This window comes from Acanthaster planci, linkage group LG03 (genome assembly GCF_054643075.1).
Source record: "Acanthaster planci isolate LZ-2023a linkage group LG03, COTS_SCS, whole genome shotgun sequence".
In the NCBI taxonomy this organism is placed as follows: Eukaryota; Metazoa; Echinodermata; class Asteroidea; order Valvatida; family Acanthasteridae; genus Acanthaster; species Acanthaster planci.
In genome coordinates, this window is record NC_141779.1 from 8,313,955 (window position 1) to 8,322,047 (window position 8,093).

At 40.8% G+C, this 8,093-nt stretch overlaps 2 protein-coding genes across 8 annotated transcripts in view; one reads left to right on the top strand and one right to left on the bottom strand.

Moving 5' to 3' along the window:
* Window positions 1-2,081, top strand: part of LOC110983452 (DNA topoisomerase 2-alpha-like) — a 33,892-nt gene extending 31,811 nt beyond the window's left edge. For all 3 annotated transcript variants that reach the window (XM_022242715.2, XM_022242717.2, XM_022242716.2), the window contains exon 33: window positions 214-2,081. In XM_022242715.2, the coding sequence (XP_022098407.2) occupies window positions 214-390 (177 nt within the window). In that variant the 3' untranslated portion in view covers window positions 391-2,081. The remainder of the gene's footprint in view (window positions 1-213) is intronic.
* A 1-nt stretch (window position 2,082) lies between these two features.
* On the bottom strand, window positions 2,083-8,066 carry LOC110983454 (alpha-N-acetyl-neuraminyl-2,3-beta-galactosyl-1,3-N-acetyl-galactosaminide alpha-2,6-sialyltransferase-like). 5 transcript variants are annotated; one of them, XM_022242721.2, is made up of 8 exons: window positions 8,025-8,051; window positions 7,692-7,737; window positions 6,686-6,768; window positions 5,695-5,881; window positions 4,574-4,784; window positions 3,834-4,050; window positions 3,531-3,647; window positions 2,083-3,235 (listed from the first exon to the last, which is right to left on the bottom strand). In XM_022242721.2, the coding sequence occupies exons 1-8, from the start codon at window positions 8,039-8,041 to the stop codon at window positions 2,773-2,775; spliced, it is 1,341 nt and encodes a 446-aa protein (XP_022098413.2). In that variant the 5' UTR covers window positions 8,042-8,051; the 3' UTR covers window positions 2,083-2,772. The 5 variants fall into 5 exon arrangements, with proteins under 5 accessions (XP_022098413.2, XP_022098416.2, XP_086990301.1 ...); XM_022242724.2 differs by lacking the exon at window positions 7,692-7,737 and having other exon boundaries at window positions 5,695-5,958; window positions 8,025-8,066; XM_087134175.1 differs by lacking the exons at window positions 7,692-7,737; window positions 8,025-8,051 and adding an exon at window positions 7,816-8,018 and having other exon boundaries at window positions 5,695-5,958.
* Window positions 8,067-8,093: the final 27 nt, after the last annotated feature.

Here is an 8,093-nt window from a genome sequence, read left to right on the forward strand (position 1 = left end):
AATTGTTTGCTCATTTTTAGCTCCACAGGGCGTATTTATCTGACCTTTGTAGCAAAAAAGAGTTTCACATTACTTCAAAACTTTTGGAAGTTAAAAAAAGTCCCAAACTATTGACTTGTGATAAGAATAACTACCATAGGTTGCAGTTCTTCCATATTGTCCTGAAATTAGCGTTACCAAAGATTCATTGAGATTTGGTTTCATTTCCTGCAGCCCAAAAAGAGGAAAATTGATTTCTCTGACTCGGAGGATGACGATGCCTTCGACGTTGACGAGACGGACACTGTGGAGGTCCCGGCCCCGAAGCTTACCGGCCGCGCAGGGGGACGAGTCAGGCCGGCCGTCAAGTACAACTTTGGCGACGACTCGGATGACGACGACGACTTTTGAAAAGCTCCTCTGCCGGAGCACAGCAGCGGAGGAATTTTGGTTTTTTTGGGGGGGGAGCTCCGCGCTGATCACAAACCGATATTAAAGTGGTCTTCCAGTTTTGGTTTGGAATTCATCATTTGTTGTCCCCTCAGTCGACCACTTACCACAACACAGACCAGCCTTCCCACCATCCCTGGCTATTCTCACAATGAAAACTCCAAATGTTTCCAGTTTCAACAGATCTAGGCATGTTATTGAGATCAACATCTTCCTGATCCCCTAGTTTTTTTAACTTCCCACGCAAACCTATACAAATTGAAAAACTCTGCAGAAAGCCCAGTGCAGCTTTCAAGTTCTTCTCTGTTTCTGAATTACAAGTTGCACGCTTACAGGTGTTTACCCGATTAAATGCTACGAACCTTTCAAGTTGCGAAGTGGATATTTTTACTGAAACTGTAGATGATATGTACATACTGTCATTTGTACCCCCATGGGTCACATCGAGTATATAATGCTTGAGGAGCGTGTTGGTATCAAGATGGAAACCCCCTCCTCGAAAAATGATTGGAATTTTAACCCTCATAGGAATAGGTAAGAAATTAGGAAAAATACACGAAAGCAAAATTCCACCCTCTACAAAGTTTCGTCTCTTAGCAAAGTTACTGTTAGGACCATGTATTAAAAAGGGCCTTGTAAAACTTCGAAAGCATTTCACCATTTTTCCACCTCCTGTATATACATACATTAAGTATTTTATTATTCCAGTGGTGTACATTCACGTCCCTTTCTTGTCTTTTGCATGAGCTGTGTACTTGTGTGGCACCTAGTGTACTGAGTAAGATTTGAAATGGCTAAAATGTACTGGATAGGACTATTTATTACGTGGCCCAGAGTATCTGACTAAAGTCCCAGAGTCCTAGTGGGTCCTAGTGTTTTGTTGTATTCTATGCTAGCATGCATGGGTGCAGTATTTGTTGTGCAGCTGTCCTTGTTTGCTTTCTACTTAATGTTTGCTTCTTATCAGTGACGTGTGCAAGTTTTTGTGACAATCCTAACTCCTACTGATTTTCGAAAGCCTTCATTGTGTTGTTCATGTCGGCTAACTGTCCAGGCAATTCATCTCAGACTTCACGAAGTTGCATTCTCTGCCATTACAATATATTTGATGTCAGTGATAAATTTTGTGACAGAAAGTGAAGCTGTAATGTTTGCTCCTTGAGTTCACTTCCTAATATAATTTCACATGTCCATTTGGTCATTTTGACAAACGTTTTTAAATACCTTGGCTGAACTACCCTGACAGTCAATTGAAGTTGCCAACAGCGTGCTGTAGCTTGTTTGGAGTTCACTGGCCACACAGATTTTATTAATGGTTAAGTGTTTCCACCTCGAATCTTCACCATTCCGTTTGTCCTGTCCTGTATTTAACAATTTGTTGGCGTCGTAATGTAAAAAAAAAAAAAATCAACAAATGTAAAATGGTAAGACTTGAGGAATGAAAGCCACGAATGAAATTTTCCCTCATTTAGTTGTAACGGGCTTTTCTTGATGTTTGCATTACGCATGTGCTAAATGCATTGTTTCACGTGGATTTCTGATGTAAGAAATGGTCACTTTAAACAAATGTAGACTGATTGCATTTTGTAAATGAGTAGGTAAACTTGGCAGAGAATTAAAACTGGAGAATTGTTTCTCAATAGAAAATGATAGTTCTTGTGCTCCTGATCTTTATTTCCATGTTGCTCCAGTCAAAGGCAATTTTTTTGGCTATTACCATTCAACACAAACTTTCAAATTAACTCAAATACATGCACTTTAATTTAAAAAGCTGTTTTTATAGTTTAAATATATGTACATGTATCAAAATTGCATTGAATCAGTGAATACATTTCATCTTTTGAATGACGTGTTTAGTATTGTGCTGAAAAGTGCTTCATACTCGTATATAAATAAAATGCACATTTTCTAAAAAATAAAGACCAGGAATTAACACTTTATCAAAACAAAGGCACCAGAAACTTTATAAAAACTTGAGGAAAAGGCATTTAGTTCATTGGCAAGATTTGTTAGCTCAGTGTTTGTAAGGTTTTGGGATTAAACTTTGGTGACCACACCTTAGTGTTAGCATGTAAATTGCATTACTAAATGCTAATACACAGGAAATTGAGTGGGAAATGAAATCCTAAATGGAAACGATCAGTTGGCATTCAGATAAAAATTGAAATCCTTTAAATATCATTCAAATATATAATAACTGTCAATCATAAATATATAAACATATATATGTAACTGCGGGACAAACACTCAACGGATCACCTCAGGAGGCTTGATTTACTGTACCACTAGAAGCAGTCGGCCAACATTTCATCTACTGCAGTTGTACTGCACAGGTCATCCAATTCACAAGCTGTCATCTCCACTTCTGGTGATGTTGACTCTGAGGTTGGTTTCATTCCCTGGCCCAGGGAGCACCTTGGAGTCTGGCATGAGGCCCACTATGGGATCCAGCAGCTTCTCCTTGGGCACAATGATGGTCTGGTTGCCTATTCGTAGCTGGACGGCATTGGTCCAATTGTCAGGTGGAACTGGGCGCCTACGCCGTTGCCTCCCTTTCTTCTGCCGCTTCTGCCGGTAGCGCTGAAGGAAGGGTGTGTCCAGGGTCACGGCTGTGCCAAAGTCCCTTCTGGGCCAGGACGGGTGCTTGAACTTGATGTGGCGCTTGGCCGCCAAGCGGGCAAAGACAGCCTTCTCTGTGATAAACAGGTGGCCCCCAGTCAGTCTGATCTCGCTCTTGTTGTAGTAGGAGCACTCCCTGAGCTTGTTGGGCTCATAGTAGTGGTAAGGAATACGTTGTGCATTCTTCCTGCATTGGAAGGTGTAACCGGTGGATGAAACGAAAAAGGCAGGTGAGAGTACCAGTCTACATCAACAGAATGCTTCTTACAACCAAATACATGATGCAGAGCTGGAATCTGGAACTGACAATATTCAGTGCATAAATGGATCTCATGCTTCAACAACATGATATTTTGGGACGAATGAGGAACTTCTGTCACTGCATTTGTGAGATGCAGAGAATGCACAGAGAAAAATTTTGAAATTTCTTCTTAATTTGTTTTCTTATTTTATTCTACTTCTTGTTGTTTGGGAGGTCTTACATGGAACCATTGCAGTATTTCTCATCGGCCATTCCATACACCACAATGTCTTTACAGATATCCATCGCTGCTATTAAGGTATACCATCCGGTAGACAACCAGGTCTGGGCTTCCTGACTGAATGGAAATACAAGGATAAAAATGGTGCTGGTAGTTAGAACGGTGGTGATATTGGTGATGGTGGTGATAGGATGATGACGGTAGGGTGTGGAAGTGGTGAAAGTGATTAGTGGTGATGGGGGATGAGGGTGGTAGCAGTAATGGCACTCTGGGTGACGATGAGGTCACCACAGAAATCCTCACCGCGACAGCCCAGTGTAGTTCTTGAACAGAGCTTCTGAGGAGATCATCTTGTCCCGCGTGAAGGAGTAGAACTTGACATCTGGGAAGAGGTGAGCTAAGAGGACAGCATAGCGATACTCCCCAGAGACCATCTTCTTGACTTTGGTTGTGGACATCCAGTTGATGAGGATGACAGAGGCTCTGGTACGATTGTCCAAGAGCATCTCCCAACATGCACCTAATTGTAACAGGTAATCAAACAAATTGGAATTATCCACAGACACCACTGTGGGTTTATTGCTGTCTCAAATACACTGAACTATTTAAATATTTGATCATCAATTGGATTTGTCAAAGTGTTTTGCCAGTTTGAGTATTCAATTAAGTACAGACAGATCAACAATTTGTTATTTACTCGATCACTTTATTGTGTTTGGATCAAGATGAATATGTGGCTTTAGGTTATACAAAAGTCACAATTGCTGGGAAGAAATTTGCCTGAATGACTTTCTTCTGCACAGTTGAAGTTGACGAAAATGACAGCAATATTGAAGCAGAAATTAACATTTTTAAGAGAATCTTGTTAGTTTGACAACAGTGTTTGGGATATGTCCTGCCAAACATCACCTGAGACTTCAGTAAATCGGATTTCCGTACAAAAGTCACTTTTTATCATCAGAATGAACTGCTCACTGCATTTAAACTCAGGCGGGTATGAAATCAAGATTAACAGTGTAGGTCTCTGGTGGTTCGCCACCAACCTTCGTCATCCTCAAAAGATTTCTTCAAATTGACATGACCGATCGATCGCACTGTTGTGCGCGACCCGACATCCACCTCATAGCCAGTCACTGGGGCATTATTCATGCGGAAGACGCAGGGAGTGGCGTCAATCTCCAGTCCGGCGCTGCTGTTGATGAGGTGGCCGGAGCTCGACACCACGGCACACTTAGAGCACTGCATTTGGAGCAACTGTGGACAAACGATGCAACCACCGCTTCAACAAAAGTGACTCGAGGCAGTCTGGCTAAATTCCTATTGGCTGTGCATTGCCTCATTCACCGGAGTCAATCATTTTGATTTCTGATTGGGGTCAAACCTGTTTGCTCTGAGGCAAAAAGATAAAAAAAGTTACGGGTACTTTGCAACGTTCCTTCTCACACATGCATGCATAGGCGAATATGTCTCTTTTATTCCTGGTGTACCAAGCTCTTCCCAGCTGAAACAATCTATTCTCCCCAATAGGGGAAGCAGTTTTTGGGTGGAACATTCCAACTTTTGAGACACTTCCCAGAGCCACTAGCCCTGTACTACCGCCGAACTACCTTACCCGTTGCTTCCTGTACAGTCTAGTGCCCAAAATGACCTCTGGCACTGAGAGGATTTACAGATTCATAATATATCATGTAAAACCATGAAAACAATTCAAGATTTGAACATTTCAGCATTGGCCTTGCCATGTGCCATGTTCAGGTGCATTTATTTGGGATGAAAAGTTTGTGCACATTCCGATGGAAATTAATGGTGTTTTTTTTGTGCCACACTGGCACCTTAACCTCTGACTGTCTTGAGTAGGGCATACTGCAGTGCTGTTCTTCCTTCACAGGCCATATTCCCCCCTGAATCTGAGATAAGGAAGTAGCTATTCATTATTTTAAAACTGTTCGTCATGAAAGCCTTTTCCTCTTTATGATTCTAATACTTCTTTTGCTAAATGTAACTAAGTCCTCTATCTTTGTGGTATTACAAGCAGTTCATATTTAGTTAGCTTTTGTTGTTTTTGTATCTCTACTCTGCTGAAGCCTCCTACCTTGGCCACGGTGTTTGACCCCCCAACCTCTAAATAAACCCCACTGCACTTGTTCTTAATTCATCTCCATACCTTCTCATCCAGGACACCATGATATCCCCAGTGGACCTTGCTGTAGGAGTACTGCTGGCCTGTTGGCAACCTTCTCCGATCTGCCGAAGTCCTCAATGCGTCCAGCATTTCTCGGGCCCTAGAAAGCTCTTCCGGGAGGGGTGTGGCCCGCTGTGATGACCAGATGGACTGACTGAGGGAGTGAGACCTCAGGACAAAGGAAAGGTATGCCACCAACAGGATGAAAGAGTATAGGAGGGAGATGAGCAGCAACGTGTGGATGGTCTGACCAGGATGAGAAATGAGACAAGCCATAAACACTATCATAAGAAAAAGTACACACATTTTAATACAGCATACACACATGTTATTAAATTTTTTTCTCTTTGACAGTTTGTACGTTATGTAACGGGTTTTGCCCTTACCCAACGTGTACATTAATAAACACTGTATGCTCAGTGCTTACCCGAGAGCTTGCAAAAAAAGTCACAAGCTTACTCGGGTGGGACTCAAACCTACAACCTGCTGCTTACTAGTGCAGATGTCTTAACCACTCGACCACCGAGCTTGCCAGGGTCGGCTGGCTGGTCCGAGTCAGGTGAAGCAGCGGGTACCGCTTGAAAACAGTGTGTACTTGTAATGATAAGTTAATATCCCCATGCAAGGCTCCTCGTAAGTGGTAACAACATCAGTAAAACAGTTTTCTTCCTTCAAAAAGTCTCATCGTTAACTTTCCTTACACCTGCATAAGTTTCCAGTTTCTATGGGGCAACATCAACAAAGATTTAAAATCTTTCGGATGAAATTTCAACTCCACGGCTTTGTGGAGCACGTTGATATCTGAGAAGACTATTCAGCCAATTTTCATCTGAATGTGTGCAATCTTGGGCACAAGCAACAGAAATTTTCAGCATTCTGCTCATCCGTGCCCATATAGCCAGTAGTTCTGTCACTGCTTAGGGAACGAAAATAAATAATATCAAAGTGATTATGAAACTTCTTGACAACTTACAGATCTCCTTGGGAGGAAGCTTGGCATTTTCTCATCACTGGCATTTGATGTGACTCCAGAAAAGACCAGATTATGCTCTGCATCTGCAAGAACAAGATGAAACACTCCCAGCATGAACATGTACCTGCAACACCAAATATGTTTGAAGTCTATAAGGAATCAAATGCACATTAGTCAGAAGTCAGAATGAAGCAGTACATAAAGTACACGTGGTGATGAGATTATTTTTGCATCACCATAATGTAACTAAATTCAGACTAAATGCATGGTCCTAGCTGACAGACTTGCACAGACTTGTCTACACAAACCATGGCAGAAATACATGCAGTATAACGTGGTGTGTGTAAAACATCTGTTTTCTATCAAGTGCTCACACATGCCAAAGAAATGTACTAATAGAACCAAGATTGATCACTGGATAAGGGATGTTAGTTTGACTGTAGCCTACAATTTGGCTCATATTTTAACTCATGTGGAACCAAAATATATATATATATATCTACTGAATATTAATACTTGTCAGAGGAAAAAATCAATCAAATCAAAATTTGGATGAAATGTATTTGGTAATTAATTTTGCAGATAGCTGAAGCTAAACTTTCAAAACTGGATAAAAACATTCAATATTTCAACGTCACATTTCTATGTCATGTACTTTATCATTTCTTTAAATACATGTACAATTGCAAAATATCATTAGCTAAATGAATAAATACCTTCAAGTGTTATTTCTAGCTTCACAAATGCACTATCCACAGTATGTATTAAGCACAAACACACACACACACAAATCAAAATCATTCTAAGGCCCAAAAACATGTACATGAAAATACTAACCAATAACCATAAAACATTTTTAAGGAATCCAAACTCAAACTGTTAGTGTTAAATCATGGTTACCCCTAAAAACTGAAACCACTAACATTTTAACATGTTAAAATCAAAACATAAATGAAAATAGAATTTCAACCACATGCTATGCGTGTGTTAGCATCAGACTCAGGACCTTATGTGGAGACCACAGCAGGGTACTTTGATACCAACAAATCGGCCTAGCGGAAAAACAGACGACATGGAGGAAGAAGATTGGTTTAAAGTTTTATCACAGGACAAGAATAGGTAACTCACACGGTAAGCCGTGGCCTAAAAAGAAGACGTATGCCTATGCGACCGCAAAACCACTTTACAAATAGCAGTATACGGCGGTTTTATAATGCGATCATTTTAAAAAACGACTTCAAAAATCATTAAGAGTTACAGCCTTTTTTTTCTTGTGAACTATTGAATAAGAAAAATCTCTAAGCCAACTTTAGAACTTTAACTCGGATTCGGGACCTACTTCAAGTACTTGTCCATCCCGCGCAGTTCCATGGTACCAAAGTTTAACCAATCGAAAGAATGTTCACAA

Coding starts and splice junctions, on each gene's coding strand:
- LOC110983454 (XM_087134174.1), bottom strand. CDS start 6,805: ATGTTCATGCTGGGAGTGTTTCATCTTGTTCTTGCAGATGCAGAGCAT. Junction 5,959..6,685: donor GCTTCCTCCCAAGGAGATCT/GTAAGTTGTCAA, acceptor CATCCTGGTCAG/ACCATCCACACGTTGCTGCT. Junction 3,648..3,833: donor AACTACACTGGGCTGTCGCG/GTGAGGATTTCT, acceptor ATTTCCATTCAG/TCAGGAAGCCCAGACCTGGT.